At 37.8% G+C, this 19,365-nt stretch overlaps 1 protein-coding gene across 5 annotated transcripts in view; it reads right to left on the bottom strand.

Annotated features, from left to right (window-relative positions):
- Positions 1–19,365, bottom strand: part of COL4A4 (collagen type IV alpha 4 chain) — a 186,299-nt gene that overhangs the window by 81,478 nt on the left and 85,456 nt on the right. For all 5 annotated transcript variants that reach the window (XM_032277605.1, XM_032277601.1, XM_032277604.1 and 2 more), the window contains exons 25-32: positions 18,932–19,115; positions 9,588–9,656; positions 7,875–7,982; positions 7,144–7,362; positions 5,190–5,351; positions 3,682–3,852; positions 2,403–2,546; positions 459–566 (exon numbers count right to left, since the gene is read on the bottom strand). In XM_032277605.1, coding sequence (XP_032133496.1) covers positions 459–566; positions 2,403–2,546; positions 3,682–3,852; positions 5,190–5,351; positions 7,144–7,362; positions 7,875–7,982; positions 9,588–9,656; positions 18,932–19,115 — 1,165 coding nt within the window. The remainder of the gene's footprint in view (positions 1–458; positions 567–2,402; positions 2,547–3,681; positions 3,853–5,189; positions 5,352–7,143; positions 7,363–7,874; positions 7,983–9,587; positions 9,657–18,931; positions 19,116–19,365) is intronic.

The raw sequence follows: 19,365 nt of genomic DNA, 5'->3' as shown, positions 1-19,365 counted from the left end.
GTTTTAGCGTGGGGAAGCAAAAGATGTATCGCAAGGTTGATTAGTGTTTATTTATATCTGAAAAATGGCCTTTTCTCACTGTGGCTCACGCCTATAATCCAGCACTTTGGGAGGCCCAGGCGGGTGGATCAGCTGAGGTCAGGAGTTCGAGATCAGCTTGGTCAACATGATGAAACCCCGTCTTTACTAAAAATACAAAATTAGCCTGGCACGGTGGTGTGCACCTGTAATCCCAGCTACTTGGGAGTCTGAGGAAGGAGAATCGCTTGAACCTGGGAGGCAGAGGTTGCAGTGAGCCAAGATGGCACCATTGCACTCCAGCTTAGGTGACAACAGTGAAACTCAGTCTCAAAACAAAAGGCCTTTTCTAATCTCAGCGTTATTGAGGAAAGTCGCCTAACACACATGTGACCTATAAAGATGTCAACTTATTTGATATGGTCAAAAACTCTGTTTACCTCTTTCTCCTGGGAGTCCCTCATCTCCAGGAGATCCAGGTTCCCCGGGTTTTCCCTTTTTGGAAATGATAGCCATTTCTCCTTCATCTCCGGGAGGTCCTATGGCTCCTTTAGATATTAATTATGCAAGAGCAAAATGAACAGGAACATTGCACACATAATTCATCCATTACCACAGTTCACTCCCAGTTCACAAATTCCCACTTAACCTACAAAGCTGTATTTATGTAGATCACAAAATGTCACCATCGTTGGCTGATTTCCTAAAGAAAGGTCAGTTACCCTTTACATTCCTAACCCCATTTGTCCAGCCACGGAGTCTGGTGTACCAGGTATGCTCAGGGAATGTTTGCCAAATTCAACCAAACTGGTCAGGGTCTTCATTGAGGTTAAGACAAATTTGAAAAGTTCCAGTCTACAAAAAAAAATGTCACTTTATTCTATAAAATTTGAATTTGCCCGTCTCATATTTCCACTTCCGTATCTCCTAGCCATCCTCTCTTACTTTCGTTATATTAAAAGAACAGATATTTATCTCAATGTGGCAATCCTCACATTGACTTCCAAAAGATAAGAAGGGCATATTTAACTTCTGCCTGATTTCATAAGCACTGCCCAGCTGTAGCAGTGCCCAGGCATGAGCTCCTACCAGCTTAACAAGTACTAATTACCAAACCCTGCAAGCCAGTTGTTAAACCACCGCTAACTTCAAATCAGCCATGGTGGGAGTATTTTCACCATGGCACTCAGCACACACTACAAACCACGGTGCTCTTTTTTTCTTTTTTAAATTTCAAAGAACTAGTTTACTAGCCCATCACTGGGATTAGTCCAAATTTTAATTTTTAGTGGGATGACTGTATAGTAGCATAATAGCACAGCAAACATCACTCATCTAAGTTGACCAAGAGTGACTGATTGATTCCTTGATTCTACATAAATAATTTACAAGCTAGTAGAACAAAAAATTGTGGTAGCATCAATCAGCTAAGAAGAAAGGGTAATTTTAATTTAATATGAGGCTACTTGCCCAAAAGGCTTTAAGGGCAAAAGTCCTTGTGTCTGAAAATTGTCAAGCATTTTTTCTCAACATTGGAAAGGAAATATCTTCACCTATTGGTGCCGCAGGGCTAAGGAGTAAGAATAAACATTTAACAGGGATGGGGACATAATATTTAAACCATTCGTCTCAAAACTCATTTTTCACAGTAAAGAAAACATTTCTTTCTAATGAAGTTTGGGGAAACTCTATTCATGGCCCAGATGAAAGTGGACCCATGGTAGCTCCGAGGTTGGCAATCAGCAGCCCACGGGCCAAACGCCTTCTGCTGCCAGTTTATACAACCCATGAGATGTGAATGGTTTTTACACATGTGAGATGGTTGAGGGGTAAAACTCAAAAACAAGGTCATATTTTGTGGTGTGAAAATTATATGAAATTCAAATCTTAGTATCCATAAATACCATCTTATTGAAAATTTTATTTTACCTTTGTTTCCGTGTTGTCTATGGCTTTCATGCTGCGAAAGCAGACTTCAGTCATTGTGACAGAGGCTAGATGGTCTGCAAAGCCTGAAATTGTTACTATCAGGCTTTTTACTGTCAGGAAGAGCTTACCAACCTCTGTTCTAACTGAAACAAGAGCCCCCCTTCCTAAAAGGTGAGAAAGTTCTCTGAAACCTAGAAGCTATAAATCAGTGCATTAAAAACCACTTGTTAATTTTTTTCAATGAATAGAGCAATTCACTTGCCATCTATATGTAATGAGATTAAGAGGTAAAGAAAATAAATTTTGTTTAAATTTCTAAAACAAGCACCATAGAACTAAAAGGAAGAGGAATCCAGCCTTCAGAAAAGTCCTGTTTTACTTTTCAGAGATCACATTTCTAGGTTTGGATCAAATAGTAGAAACAAATGCATGTTGCATGGCTGTGTTTTATTTACCTTTGGCCCCTCTCACTCCCCGATCTCCAGGAAGGCCAGGCACGCCCTTCTCTCCAGGTTCTCCCTTTGTGCCAGGACATCCCTCTGCGCCAGGCTTTCCTCTTTCTCCAGGAAAACCTGGGAAACCAGGCAGCCCCCGGGGTCCTGGTGAAATGACAGCATAAAGTTTTAGGAAAACATTTTATTTTGTATTTATTTTTCCGGCGGTGGTGGGGTGTGCACAGAGTCTAACTCTATCACCCACGCTGGAGTGTAGTGGCATAATCTCGGCTCACTGCAACCTCTGCCTCCCAAGTTCAAGTGATTCTCCTGCCTCAGCCTCCTGAGGAGCTGGGGTTACAGGTGTGAGCCACCATACCCGGCTAATTTTTATATTTTTAGTACAGACGGAGTTTCACCATGTTGGACAGGCTTATCTCAAACTCCTTGCCTCACGTGATCCACCCAACTAGGCCTCCCAAAGTGCTGGGATTATAGGGGTGAGCCACCATGCCCAGCCCTAGGAAAACATTTTAAAGACTAGTATGATTCTTATATTTGTATTCCTTGTAGTTTATCTAGAGATGCAAACTCCTGCCTAACTCTGAGTTTGTATTCAAAGGAAACAACAGATATCAACCTCACTGCATTTAGTAGCTAGGATTGGCTGTGGCAGGAGGATCCTTGAGGCCAGGAGTTCAAGACAAGCCTGGGTAACATAGTGAGATCCTGTCTCTAAAATAAAATAAAATAAAAAAATAGCCAGGCGTGGGAGCACATGCCTGTAGTCCTAATACTCAGGAGGCTGAAGTGGGAGGATCACTCGAGCCCAGGAGTTAGATGCTGCAATGAGCTATGATCCTGCCACTGCCCTCTAGCCTGGGCTACAGAGAAAGCCTGTCCTCAGTTTCCTATCAACAGACCCGAAGTGTAGCCCCTGTTATGTCTGAGTCTTCATCTCCTAATTGAGGGTGGGGATGAGAGTGGGGACCCCAACCAAAATGAAAATGCATCTGCCCCAACCCTAGGACTTTACTGTGGTACTCAGTCCTCTGAAGTGTTCATGAATTCTGTGGCCCTAACACATTTAAACCCCTTTTCCCATTGACCAGCACAGAATCATTCTGCCACTGGAAATAATGATACAGAGGATAAGAGCCAGAGAGGTGTCATCAAGAAAAGGACAAAGCCAGACTAACAGTTAACTCTCTCTGTGTGGTCATCTGTCCAGGCTTCACTTGACAGTGGATATCATGTTTCTAAGATGGAGGAACATACAGAATAGAAAAGCACTGCCTACCCTTTGGACCTGGAGGACCAGGTAGCCCATCATCCCCAAAGGGACCTGGGATTCCTGGGAGCCCTGGGGGTCCATGTGCCCCAGGCCGTCCTGGGAGTCCAGGCAGACCCTTCATTCCAGCTGGTCCAGGAGGCCCCACATCTCCCAGCTGTCCTTTCTCACCTGGAGCACCTAAGACAAACCACAGTGACCACAGTGTGTGAAAGCTGAACACTGGCTTCACACCTGGCGGGAAAAGCATACAGTAGCTTAAACAATGCATTAAACAACAGTAAAACAGTATTTGTTAGCTAAACTAACATAGCAACTTTCCATCAATCTAAGAATACATTTTTCTAGATGCTCTAAATAGAAGGGCAGACCACTTGAATGAATGTTTCCCAGTAGGGATGAATGAAGATTATAAAAATGTTTGTGATGGAAAACAGGGAGAAAGAATAAACATTGTATTTGTATTTACTCTTGGTGGAGGGAAACTAACAGAAGAAAACTTTCCAGGTTTTTCCTGAAGCTCTACAGACGAGTGAACTTCAGTCAGAAGTCAGAGCCAATGTCTAGTGTTATTGGTGCTAGAAACATGGCTGTAGTGGAAAGTTTACCTCAATCTTGTTTGCCTCAATCTTAAATTTTTCAAGTGGGTATATTACTGCATTTGGATAGAAGCAATGGGATTTAAACAACAGAGTAAACAATGTGAATGGTGAAATAAAGATCATACTGGAAATAGCCCCTGCTGTGTTCTGAATGTGTCACTCCAGAATTCGTCTGTTGAAAGTTAATCATCAATGTAATAGCATTGAGAGGTGAAGACGTGGGGAGGTGATTAAGTCATAAGGGCAGAACCCTCATGAAAAAGATCGGTGACCTTATTGAAGAGTTGCAAAAGAGCTATTTGCCCCGTCTACCTATGAGAACACAAGGAAGGCACATCTGTTCTGCTGGCAGCTTGATCTTGGACATCCCAGCCTCCTGAACCATAAGAAATAAATTTCTGTCCTTTATAAATTGCCCAGTTTAAGGTATTTGGTAGAGCAGTGCAAATGTACTAAGACAGCCTCCCTGCACCTTGCATTAGAAGATATTCCAGGGGTCTCCTGTGTTCCTACATCTCTCCAAGATGTATGGATATGCCAAGAATGCAAGATCCTGATGCTCTTTACCTGGGAAATTTCTCAAGCCTGTGTTTGCAGCAAGCACCCTTGATAGATGATACAGTACTTTCCTCAATAGGAAAAGCAGGCTTTCTCACAGGCTGTTATAAGCAGTGGTTCCCTGGCTCAGGGCTCCTCTCATATAATGCAACCCACTGTGTGTGTGGCCAACTAGCCCACTCTGCTGCCCCGTGAGACGTGGGTGGCACGGGGAAATGATGCAAACCAACATGAAACTCATGAGTAATAAAGTCCTTTTTCTCATGCTTCCGGCAGCATCCATAAAAGAGTAAAGGGCGAGCTTATTAAATTGTAAGTAGGGTAAGCCCCAGACCCTTCACAGTTCTTGACACTTACCTGGACTACCTGGATCCCCAGGAAGTCCTGGTTGCCCTGGTATCCCTGGAGCACCTCTTTCACAGGAATGGCCAGGTGGACCTGGGACACCTGGAAACCCAGCATGTCCCTGTCTGCCTTTGGGACCTTTGAGACCTGGGAATCCAGGAATGCCAGCTGGCCCTGAAATAATACAATGCATCCGTGACATTCATGACATAAAACTATACAGATGGCCCATGATGAATCGTTCATGCCTATCAATACCGTAGGTGAACATTTTCATCCTGAATCATTGCTCAAATGGGTTAAGTTTCTGAATGCATTTTCTTATCATAGATGCAATGAGTGCCTTATGAATAGAGAAACAATGCATTGCTAAATGTGTTGCTTGATAAGGCTATGTGGGCCGCAAAGTTGCCTATGCAAATAAGAAACCACTTGGTTCTTTGTAATTTTAATTAACCTCTAACTTTGCATCAGGCTTTACATCAAATCTCTACAATATTTACAAACCCAGTTTGCACTGTATGCATTTGCATTTTATAAGAGATTTCATCACTTGCATTCTCAAATTTCTACTTACTGGAAAGTGTCATAATCTTCAGGAAAAAACAACCCCCATAATTCCACACCCTAACCCCAAAATCTACTTTGTTTTCCTATGTTTTCTTTGTGTTTTGGTTCATATGTTTACATTTAAAAATAGTAATCACAGTGCACATTCAGTTCTTGGAGCACTTCCGATTGCCTATTAATCTGCAAATGCTTTCCATTTTTTTTGCAGTCTTTACAAATATGATTTTAATTGCTAATGGCTGGATGATGCTCCTTTGAGAGACAGAGAGTGTGTATGTGTGTGTCTGTTCTTTCCAATTATTCCTCTACTGTAGAGAATACTACAAGAACATTTTTATATCTGTACCCTTCTTGCACTGAACACTTCCCTTAGATATATTTTCACAAATGAGATAGTCGGATTACTGGGTCATTATTTTTATTGACTTACATCATCCTTCACCTGTTACTTTCCAATTAATTGTTTCTTTGTATGTGAATATTTTTATTTACAAACTGGCATGCAAGCTCCTTGAGGGTGCTAACTCTCCTCCTCCCCTCCACGTGTCCTGTGCTAATGCACTCCAGTGGATGCCTAATAAACACTGGCCCACCCACTTTTAGAAAAGAGTCAAAATGTTGTTTGTAAACATCTGGTCTGTGGTCCACATCTCGATCACCATTACCCAAGAGGCCCACTGAAGTTCAGAATGTGGGGCCCCACCCCAGAAATAATGAATCAGAATTCCTCAGACTGGGGTCCTGAAGACAATAATTTTAATGAGCCGCCCCACCCCCGCTTGGTTATTTTTAAGTATGTTAAAATCTGAAAAACTCCACTGGGGATCCTGAAGGATCCTTACTGATTTCAGAAAAGGATATGAATCAGTGTCCAGATCATCTTCCCCTCCTGGGTTTGATACCCTGCTTGCCACCCCAACTGGAATGAAAGTCCCTCTACCCTGTCTCCTGTCCAAAGGCAGCTTGTTCTCCAGGCTCAGTTCATGCCCTGCTGTCTCACAGAGTGTTCCCAGATGCCAGCCCACAGCTCCAGCCTCTAAGCTACTCTTCCTCTTAGAATCAGGCCTGCCTACCTTCCACCTGGCAACACCTCCAGGCAGGTTACACAGTCCCTGCTCTTGGCCTTTGCAGCACAAACATACTAGCTGCGGAATCAAATTGAGTTGAAAAAACTACAGTGAGCTGCCTTGCATTTGAAAACAACCAATAAAATGCAAAGGCAAACCTGGAGATTCAGGTTATTTGAAATGTAACCAGCACCCCATATGAGGAAAAACACCTAGGTAAACTGTTTATATTCAACATGCCTAAAGCAAGATAATCTAAACATTCTTCAGTGACCTGCTCCAAATCGGGGCCAGTTCTATGCACCGAAAAGAGAGCAAAGCCTTCATACCTTCAGCCCCTGGACATCCTGGATCGCCTCTGGGTCCCTTTATCCCTGGCACTCCTGAAAGACCCCTTTTTCCTGGGGGTCCCAGGTGACCAAATGCAGGGTCTCCCGGGATTCCTTTCTGACCATTCATTCCTGGTGACCCGGGAGGGCCTGGGGGCCCAATAGGGGATGATCCCCTTTCCCCTCCAAAACCCGGATCTCCCATGTCACCACGGAAACCTATTTAACAAAAAACAAACATATATTTTTAATGATAATGTGCAAGTAGAGAACCAATACATATAAGACTTGCTTTGATAAAAATACATTTCTTAAAAATACAGGGGTACTTACTAAAATTAAGGGCCGTTTAACAGGTAATGTCGTTTTGCCACCTTTTGTAGAGAGATAAACTGCAACTTTTTGTTTCTTATAAGCCAATGATTTCCCCTAATTGCTTTCCTTCTCTGGCAAACACTCTGGCTGGACTGAGTAGTTTCAACAACATAATAGACAAAGAATAGCTCATGCTTCAAGGTGGAAGGATCTTTGGCAACTTATAAAATTATCATAATCTGAAAGTTATCACAATATAGCTAAGGGTCTAATGTATCAAGAAACGCCATTTCCCTATTATCTAAGGATCCCTGGGCCATTTTCTTACTGAAATCATTTATCTGTAGAAATGTTTAAAAATTCCTCATAGATATTCCCACAACAGAAAAAAAACAAAAACAAAAAACGTTACTGACCAGGTGGACCTTGTATTTCTGATGTTCCTGGTGTGCCACGTCTGCCTTTATGCCCATCTGAACCACTCCGCCCAGGGGCACCTTGAGGACCTGGAAATCCCTTTGGACCTAAACAATAACAACAAGAAAACACAGACTCAATAAAACAAAATCTAACATGAACAAAATGAGATGATTTTTTAAAAGTCTATGTTAAGTCCTTTTAGACTATGTCTACTTTATAGAAGTAAGAATGTTTCCTATCCTGATTTACAAAATCATTTTATGAGTCATACGCTCCAAATAAATGTTTTCTAGAGAGTGATTTTGTTAAGGCACTTTCTCAGAAGCCATCCTGTGAAGGATTCTTCCTGAAAGCCTTTGAAATTTGTTCCGCCAACTATAGATGACTTCTTTTGGTATCTTCCCATCCTAGGTCTGAAACACAAATATGCAACCATCATCTGTCCTTGTAGGGGTAAAGGGATAGTGACCAACATCTATCTTGATAAGAAAGGATCAGATTAAAGGCCAAAATCTATTTCCCTGATTCTTACTGAATTTGGCCTTAAATGAAGTATAGGCAAAAAGCGCTCGCAAAAGTAATTGAGAATCTATTTTAAACCTTCTGTGATTTTCTACAAGGAGTTATCTCAGCTAAAATAACTTATAAATCATAAACTTCAATGGAGGTACAACTGTCAAATTAAAATTTAAGTATTCACTTCTCTAGAAGTTACAGCTGCTGAGAGTAATCAGACTTTTTGTATCCCCACCATGACCAGTAAAAATAAAAATGAATGTTCAATCAGTTAACCTGCAATTCTCCACTCCGCTGATACAGAATTACATTTCCACACTCTTGCCATTGCCTTGTGGTGGGTGGAGTGTACTTCCCTGCCTTTTTACCCAGGGCTTGGTTATGTGACTTGCTTCGGGCATTAGGAAATGAATGACCCTGATGCAATCAGATGTATGGAGCTACACTAACTTGGAGCTACACTCTAAGCCAACAGAGACCATCTTAGATCAGCTAAACCCAATCAACCTGCAGACTCATAAGACAGAAAATAAGTATTTGCTGTTGTAGCCCACTGAGATTTTGAAATTATTTACACATTATTGTCATGAAATCTGATGGCAGAAAGAGTAACAGAGAGTCAGTTATCATTCATACTAGTAATTAATGGGTTGTGAACTCTAAAGAAATAAAGAAGAGTTAGGCAAAATATCTTAGATTGATTTTCGATTTAATTCACCTAAAAATTAGCAATTGATTCAAATTAAGCTGTTGCATGAAAGTGCAAACAGGGACAAAGATATTTGGGCATTTTTTTCAAATGTTTCCGATCAGATGTTGGAAAGTAAAAGTTACAATAAATTTTTTAAATGATCTTTTTTTATTCTTGAGGCACAGGAAAGGAAAGAAGATAGATACAGTTTTAAAACTTTCAAGGGGCAGACATTTTAACTGATATGTGAGCAAATCAAGGTAAATCTTGTTGCATAAAGATTTGAAAAGCCCGTCTGGAGTGTTCTCAAACCAGCAGACTAGAGGCCCAACTACGAATTACTACAAATGCTGTTTTCCCCTATCCACAGTCCCTCGAAACTTTGGAAATAACTTTGGAAATGTTCTATCTAGTTGTCTGAGGATTCACTATTGGTTTCTCTCTCTTGCTGGTTCTTTTACTCCGGGAATTATATAAGACAGTAACTTCTCATTGATACTACCTGGAGGTCCATGAAAACCTGGAGGACCTGGCCTCCCAGGGTAGGTCACGTTGCAAGAAACTGTGTCACCTGCAATGAGAAAAGAAAAGCGGCATTCACATAACTGATAGCTCGGGGCAATGTGAGACTGTCTCAATGACAACTTGTGCAAGATATTTTTCTGTATAGTATATGTAGAAGTCAAAGAAAAAGAAGACCCCCAAGGGTCATTAGCTCACTTAAGCTGCATTCATACAGAATTTGTAGGTTTTTCCTGAAATCTGAATTTCAGCTGTCAGAGGAGTTATAAACATAATGAAGAAAAGGAATATATTGATTCTAAAAAGCGTAAGTTTCAACAACCTAGAAAAAATAAGGTAGATGATAATAATGTAATGGAGATGTATTACATGGGTAGTAGATAACAATAATAATAATGTAATGGAGATCTATTACATGTATATCTAACACAATACAATCAGAAGCTTTGATAAATCATGAAATAGCAGCAGGTGCTTAGAAGATCTGGCTCTTACTATGAACATGGGGAAATTGTGCAAATGAAGAGGTTGGGCTAGACATGAATAATAGCTACCAATTGTTGAGGGTCAGGTGCTTCACACATATTGTCTTATTTTTCTAATGACTTTGCAATCTAGTTAGCATCATCCCCCATGATAGAAGAAATGTTTAAAGAAACTTAAAAAGCAATTCAGGGTATGAACAAAACATTTTCTAGAGAGATAGATATCATCAATAAGACATCAAAGTTTGGGTCTGTCAGTTCCTCTCTCCTAAAATGGAATTTTTCTCTTTTGTAATAGAAGTAATATCTTGTAATACATTTCTTTATATGCTCCTAGATCAAAGATATATGAGATGAATAAAAATAACATTAGATTTTTGGGGTTCTAGACTATGAATTTATACCTTATCAAATACCAACATACTTGCTTGCCTTTCTATGTTGTCAAAACAAAAACTAAGGATATTACTTTATTCTAAAACTTCACAATTAGCAATGTAACTCAAGATATATATACGTATTATAAAAGAAAAAAACTTAAACCTTTTTTTTGGCACCTTCTTAAGAGTTTTCAGCTATAATCCTGAAAGTCATTTTATTGTTTGAAATTCACATAACTGTGAAATGTATTTAAAATACCTTCTTTTTTCTCACTAGAATGCCAACAAATGGTTTTTCATGGACAATGATAGTTTAAATGACATACTTGTTTTTAAAAGTTAAAATACATAGTATTATCTCAAAAGACTATACAAAATAATTGTATACTTTGAGTATGCATATATAATATATACATATATGTAATTTTAATATAGTCAGATTGTATGAGTTCATACTAAGAAATGATGGAAAAGCAATTTTGGCATGTCAGATAAATAAAACAACAAAGATATTTTAGCATCTTAAGGATTTATTTTAAATATTGATTGTGTTGTAATGCTTTTATTTAACAAGGCCCAAGGTTTGAACAGTGCCTGGATGAAATTTTACTTAGTTGTTATGCCATAGCTATAATAACTTTGCCAAGAAGAGACTCATTTTAGTTTCCATGATTTCATGTGACATTCTACCACAAAAATATTCAAAATTCCTTTCTGGGTGAAAACATCATAAATAAATTTAAAAATCAATTCAGGGTATGAACAAAAAATGTCTCTAGACAGATAGATATCATCAAGAAAAACCAATAAAAACTCCGACAAATAATAGACATACTGAAGGAATTACAAAATGCAGTGGAAAGTTTTAACAATAGACTAGAATAAGTAGAAGAAAGAATTTCAGAGCTCAGAGACAAGGCTTTTGAATTAATCCAATAAGACAAAAATAAAGAAGAAAAGAAATGAACAAGTTTTTAAGATATACGGTATTATGTAAAACAGCCAAACCTAAGAATAATTGGTGTTCCTTAGGGAGAAAAGAAAATAACTAATTTGAAGAAATAATTGAGGAAAACTTCCCTGGTCTGACTATGGATCTAGATATCCAAAGCCAAGAAGCTTAAAGAACACATGAAAAATTCATTGCAAAAACATCTTCACCAAGCCATGTAGTTATCAGGCTATCTAAAACAAAATGAAGGCAAGAATTCCAAGAGCAGTGAGACAAAAGCATCAGGTAACTTGTAAATGAAAACCTATCAGACTTACAACAGACTTCTCAGCAAAAACCTTACAAGCCAAAAGGGATTGGGTCCTATCATCAACCTCCATAAACAGAACAACTGTCAGCCAAGAATTTCATATCCCACAAAACTAAGTTTCATAAATGAAGGAGAAATAAAGTCATTTTCAGACAAGAAAATGCTGAGGAAATTTGTCACTACCAAACATGCACTACAAGAAATGATAAAAGGAGTTCTAAACCTTGAAACAAAAGTCTGATATCCACCAAAATCAAACCTCTTGAAAGTTTAGAACTCACAGGGCCTATAACACAATAAAAAGAAAACTATCTGGGTAACAACATGATAAAGAGAACAGTACCTCACATCTCAATATTCATGTTATGTTGAGTATAAATGCTCTACTTAAAAAATATAGGATGGAAAATGCACAAAAACACCACAATCTAAATATCTGCTGTCTTTAAGAGACTCACCTAACACAGAAGGATTCATATAAACTCAAGGTAAAAGGGTAGGAAAATATATTCCATGCAACTAGAAACCAAAAGCAAGCAGGGATAGCTATTCTTATTTCAGAAAAAAAACAGACTTCAAAATAACAACAGTAAAAACAAAAGACAAAGATGATCACTAAATAATAATAAAACAATCAATTCAACAAGAAGATACTACAATCCTAAATTTATATGCACCAAACACTGGAACTTTTAGAGTCATAAAACAATTACTACTAGATCTAAGAAATGAGATAGACAGCAAAACAATCATAGTGTGAGACTTCAATACACCACTGGCAGCACTAGACAGATCTTCATGACAGAAAGTCAACAGAGAAATAATGGATGTAAGTGACATATTAGAACAAATTGTCTTAACAGACATTTACAGAACATTCTACCCAAGAGCTCCAGAATATACATTCCTCTTAGAAGCATGAAACATTTTCCAAGACAGGCCATATGATAGGCCACAAAACAAGTCTCAAAAAATTTTTAAAAATTGAAATCATATCAAGTATCTTCTCAGACCACAGTAGAATAAAACTAGAAATCAACTCCAAAAGGAATCCTCAAAATTATACAAATACATGGAAATCAAATAATCTGCTCCTGAATATCTGGGTTAACAATGAAATCAGGATGGAAATTTAAAAATTACTTGAATTGAATGATAATAGTGACATAAGTTATCAAAACTTCTGGAATGCAGCAAAAGCAGTGCTAAGAGGAAAGTTTATAGTGCTAAATGCCTATATCAGAAAGTCTGAAAGAGCACAAATTGACAACCTAAAGTCACACCTCAAGGAACTAGAGAAACAAAAATATACTAAACTTAAAGCTAGAAGAAAAGAAATAACAAAGATCAGAGAGAACCAAATGAAATTCATACAAAATAAATATAAAATGTGAATGATTAAAAAGCTGATTCCTTAAAAAAGATAAACAAAATCAACAGACCATTAGCTAGATTAAACAAGAAGAGAAGAGACAAGATCCAAATAAGCTCAATTAGAAATGAAACTGGAGACATTACAAGCAACACCACAGAAATACAAAAGATCATTCAAGACTACTATGGATACCTTTATGCACACAAACTAGAAAACCTATAGGAAATGCACAAATTCCTGGAAATGTCCAACCCCACTAGATTAAATTAGGAAGGAATAGAAACCTTGAACAAATCAATAACAAGCAGTGAGACTGAATCAGTAATTTTTAAATTTCCAACAAAGATACCCCAGGATCAAATGGATTCATAGCTGAATTCTACCTAGACATTCAAAGAAAAGAATTGGTACAAATCCTACTGAAACTATTCCAAAAGATTGATAAAGAAGGCATCCTCCCTAAATTATTCTATGAAGCTAATATCACCTTGATACCAAAAACAGAAAAACAATACACACACACACACATGCACACACACACACACACACACACACACATACACACAAACTACAGACCAATTTCCTTGATGAACATAGATGCAAAAATCTTCAACAAAATACTAGCTAAATGAATTGAACAGCATATCAAAAAGATAATTCATCATAATCAGGTGGGTTTCATCCCAGGGATGCAGGAATGCTTTAACATATGCAAGTTAATAAATGTGATGCATTACATAAACATAATTAAAAACAAAAGCCATATGATTATCTCAACAGATGCAGAAAAAGCATTTGACAAAATCTGGCATCCCTTTACAACAAAAACTTACAACAAACTAGACATAGAAGGAACCTACCTCAAAATAATAAAAACTATATATGACAAACCCACAGATAACATTATACTGAATGGGAAAAAGTTGAAAGCATTCACCCTGAGAATAGGGACAAGACAAAGATGCCCACTTTCACCACTCCTATTCAACATAGTTCTGAAAGTACTAGCCAGAGCAATTAGGCAAGAGAAATAAATAAACAGCATCAAAATTGAAAAAAAGGAAGTCAAACTATCACTGTCTGCAGATAACATGATTGTACACCTACAAAATCCTAAGGACTCTTCAAAAAGACTCTTAGATTTGATAAACCAATTCAGTAAAATCTCAGGTTATTGTACACAAATTAGTAGAACTGCTAAACACCAACAATCAAGTTAAGAATCAAATCAAGAACTCGATTTCTTTTACAACAGCTGAAAAAAATAAAATAAAATACCTAAAAATAACTTAACTAAGGAGGTGAAAGGGCTCAACAAGGAGAACTACAAAACACTGTTGAAAGAAATCGTAGATGACACAAACAAATGGAAACACATCTAATGCTCATGAATTGGGATAATCAATATTGTGAAAATGACCATACTGCCAAAAGTAATCTACAGATTCAATGTAATTCTCATCAAAATATGAAAATCATTTTTCATAGAATTAGGAAAAATAATCCTAAAATTCATATTGAGCCAAAAAAGAGCCTGAATAGACAAAGCAATTAGAAAAATTACAGCAAAAAGAACAAATTTGTAGACATCGCATTACTGAACTTCAAATTATACTACAAAGCTACAGTTACCAAAACAGCATGGTACTAGTGTAAAAGTAGGCACATAAATCAATGGAACAGCATAGAGAATCCAAAAACAAAGCCAAATATATACAGCTAACTGATCTTCAACGAAGCATACAAAAACAATACACTGGGGGCTGGACACTCTATTTAATTAATGGTGGTGGGAAAACTGGCAAGCTACATATGTTAGAAGAATAAAACTGGATTCCTATCTCTAACCTTATACAAAAATCAACTCAAGATGGATCAAAGGCTTAAATATAAGATCTGAAACTATAAAAATTCTGGAAGACAACACTGGAAAAACTCTTGCAGACATCGGCCTAGGCAAAGAATTCATGAATAAGACCCCAAAAGCAAATGCAAGAAAAACTAAATAAATAAATGGGATCCAATTAAACTAAGAGGCTTCTGCACAGCAAAATAAATAAGTGAATGGAATAAAGAGAAACCCACAGAATGGGAGAAACTATTTGCAAACTATGCATCCAACAAAGGACCAGTATCTGGAATCTAAAAAGAACTCAAATCCCCAAGAAAAAAGCAATAATCCCATTAAAAAGGGGGGAAAGAACATTAATAGACATTTCTCAAAGGAAGATATGCAAACGGCCAACAAACATATGAAAAAATGCTCAACATCACTAATCATTAGGGAAATGCAAATTAAAACTGCAATGAGATATCACCTTACTCCTGCAAAAATGGCCATTATTGAAAGGCAAAAAACAATAGGCAAAAAATAGTTGGCATGGATGTGGAGAAAAGGAAACACTTATACAATGCTGATGGGAATGTAAATTAGTACAACCTCTGTAGAAAATAAGTATGGCAATTCCCTAAAGAGCTAAAAGTAGATCCAGCATTCAATCCAGCAATCCCACTACTAGGTATCTTCCCAAAGGAAGAGAAGTCATTATATGAAAAAGACACTTACACATGTATGTTTATAGCAGTACAATTTACAACTGCAAAAATGTGGCACCAATCTAAGTGCTCATTGACTAATGAGTAGAAAACAAATGAGGTATGCAAAACTCATGGAATACTATTCAACCATTAAAAGGAACAAAATAATGGCTTTTGCAACAATTTAGATGGAGCTGGAGCTCATAATTCTAACTGAAGTAACACAGGAGTAGAAAACCAAAAACTGTATGTTCTCACTTATAAGTGGGAGCTAGGTGAAGAGTATGCAAAGCCATAAGACTGATATGATGGACTTCAGAGACCAAGAAGGAGGAGGGTGTCCCAAGAATAAGCCAGGAAGAAGTCAAATCCCTGAATAGGCCAATATCAAGTTCTAAAATTGAGACAATAATTAATACGCTACCAAGCAAAATAAGCCCAGGACCAGATGGATTCACAGCCAAAGTCTACCAGAGGTACAAAGGAGAGCTGGTATCATTCCTTCTGAAACTATTCTAAACAACAGAAAAAGAACTCCTCCCTAACTCATTTTATGAGGGCAGCATCATCCTGATACCAAAACCTGGCAGAGACACAACAAAAAAAAGAAAATTTCATCGAAGATGAACTTCGATGTGAAAATCCTTGATAATACACTGGCAAACAGAATCCAGCAGCACATCAAAAAGCTTATCCACCACATTCAAGTCAGCTTCATCCCTGGGATGCAAGGCTGGTTCAACATATGCAAACCAATAAACATAATCCATTACATAAACAGAACCAGTGACAAAAACCACATTATTATTTTAACAGATGCAGAAAAGGCCTTTGATAAAATTCAACATTCCTTTCTGCTAAAAACTCTCAATAAACTAGGTAATGATGGAACATATCTCAAAATAATAAAAGATGTTTATGACAAACCCATAGCCAATATCATACTGAATGGGAAAAAGCTGGAAGTATTCCCTTTGAAAACCAGCAAAGACAAGTATGCCCTCTCTCACCACTCCTATTCAACATAGTATTAGAAGTTCTGGCCAGGGCAATCAGGCAAGAGAAAGAAATAGAGGGTATTCAAATAGGAAGAGAGGAAGTCAGGTTGTCCTGTTTGCAGATGACGTGATTGTATATTTAGAAAATCTCTTCATCGCAGCCCAAAGGCTCCTTAAGCTAATATGCAACTTCAGCGAAGTCTCAGGATACAAAAACAAATGTGCAAAAACCACAAGCATTTCTATACACCAACAATAAACAATCAGAGAACCAAATCATGAGTGAAATCCCATTCACAATGGCTAGAAAGAGAATAAAATACCTAAGAATACAACTTACAAGGAATGTGGAGGCCTCTTCAAGGAGAACTACAAACCAGTGCTCAAGGAAATAAGAGAGGACACACACAATGCAAAAACATTCTATGCTCATGAATAAGAAGAATCAATATTGTGAAAAGGGCCATACTGCCCAAAGTAATTTATAGATTCAATACTATTCCTATCAAGTTACCATTGACTTTCTTAATAGAATTAGAAAAAACTACTTTAAATTTCATATGGAACCAAAGAAAGAGCATGTATAGCCCAAGATAATCCTAAGCAAAAAGAACAAACCTGGAGGTATCATGCTACTTCACTTCAAACTATACTACAAGGCTACAGTAACCAAAACAGCATGGTACTGATACCAAAACAGATGTACAGATCAATGGAACAGAACAAAGACCTCAGAAATAACACCACACATCTACAGCCATCTGATCTTTGACAAACCTGACAAAAACAAGCAATGGCAAAAAGATGCCCTATTTAATTAATGGTGCTGGGAAAACTGGCTAGTCATATGTGGAAAATAGAAACTGGACCCCTTCCTTACACCTTATACAAAAATTAACTCAAGATAGATTAAGGACTTAAATGTAAAACCCAAAACCATAAAAATCCTGAAAGAAAACCTAGGCAATACCATTCAGGACATAGGCAAGGGCAAAGACTTCATGACGAAAACACCAAAAGCAATTGCAACAGAAGCCAAAATTGACAAATAGGGTCTAATCAAACTAAAGAGCTTCTGCACAGCGAAAGAAACTGTCATCAGAATGAACAGGCAATCTAAAGAATGGGAAAAAAAATTTGCCATCTACCCATCTGACAAAGGGCTAATATTCAGAATCTATAAGGAACTTAACAATTTACAAGAAAAAACCAACCCCATCAAAAAGTGTGTGAAGGATATGAACAGTCACTTCTCAAAAGAAGACATTTATGTGGCCAACAAACATGGAAAAAATCTCATTATCACTGGTCATTAGAGAAATGTGACTCAAAACCACAGTGAAAACCATCTCACACCAGTTAGAATGGTGATTATTAAAAAGTAAGGAAACAACAGATGCTGGAGAAGATGTGGAGAAATGGGAAGGTTTGACGCTGTTGGTGGGTGTGTAAATTAGTGCAACCATTATGGGAGACAGTGTGGTAGTTCCTCAAGGATCTAAAATCAGAAATACCATTCAACCTAGCAACCCTATTAGTGGGTATATACCCAAAGGATTATAAATCATTCTACTATAAAGACACATGCAAACGTATGTTTATTGCAGCACTGTTTACAATAGCAAAGACTTGGAACCAACCCAAATGCCCAACAGTGATAGACTGGATAAAGAAAATGTGGCGCATATACAGCATGGAATACTATGCAGCCATAAAAAAGAATGAATTCATGTCATATGCAGGGATGTGGATGAAGCTGGAAGCCATCATTCTCAGCAAACTAACACAGGAACAGAAAACCAAACATCGCATGTTCCCACTCAAAAGTAGGAGTTCAACAATGAGAACACATGGACACAAAGAGGGGAACAGTACATACTGGGGTCTGTCAGGGGCTGGGGGAAAGGGGAGGGAGAGCATTAGGACAAATACCTAATGTACACGGGGCTTAAAACCTAGATAATGGGTCGATAGGTGCAGCATATCACCATGGCACATATATACCTATGTAACAAACCCACATGTTTTGCATATGTATCTCAGAACTTAAAGTAAAATAAAATTTAAAAAAGGAAAAAGAAAAACACTTGAATACTGAAAAGAGAAAAAGTGGGAGGGTGGAGGAGGGTCTAGGGATAAAGAAAACTACACATTAAGTAAAATGTACGCTACTCAGGTGATGGGTACACTAAAATCTCAGAATTTACCACTATATAATTCTTCCATGTAAGAAAAACAACACTTGTACCCCAGAGCTACTTAAATAAATAAATGTTTTAAAATTACCTTTCTGACCCTTCAAGCCATCAGGGCCCCTCACACCTGGGCGGCCTGGAACTCCTGGGTGGCCTCGCTCTCCTGGTGGACCAGGAAATCCCAGTCCTGGGGGCCCCACAGGTCCTGCTTTGCCTGGGGGTCCCAGAGGTCCAGGAAATCCTTTACCACCTGGGGTTGCATCTTCATGATCCCCCTGGGAATGTTATGTCATGAGTCAATTACCAACCATTGAAAGTCCATGAACTCAAAACAGTCATTATGGGTTATAGAAACACATGCAAAAGTCCATAGTTTCAGGAAAGACTTACTCTGTAGCAAATGTAATTTTAAAATAATTAACTTAGATACTTCTTAATATTTTAAATATATATTTAATGTATGTTATATAAATATACATATTTTATATATATATATATATATATATATATATATATATATATATA

This window comes from Sapajus apella, unplaced genomic scaffold, assembly GCF_009761245.1.
Source record: "Sapajus apella isolate SASKATOON/1434 unplaced genomic scaffold, GSC_monkey_1.0 scaffold10, whole genome shotgun sequence".
In the NCBI taxonomy this organism is placed as follows: domain Eukaryota; kingdom Metazoa; phylum Chordata; class Mammalia; order Primates; family Cebidae; genus Sapajus; species Sapajus apella.
This window is presented reverse-complemented; position numbering and strand designations above follow the sequence as displayed.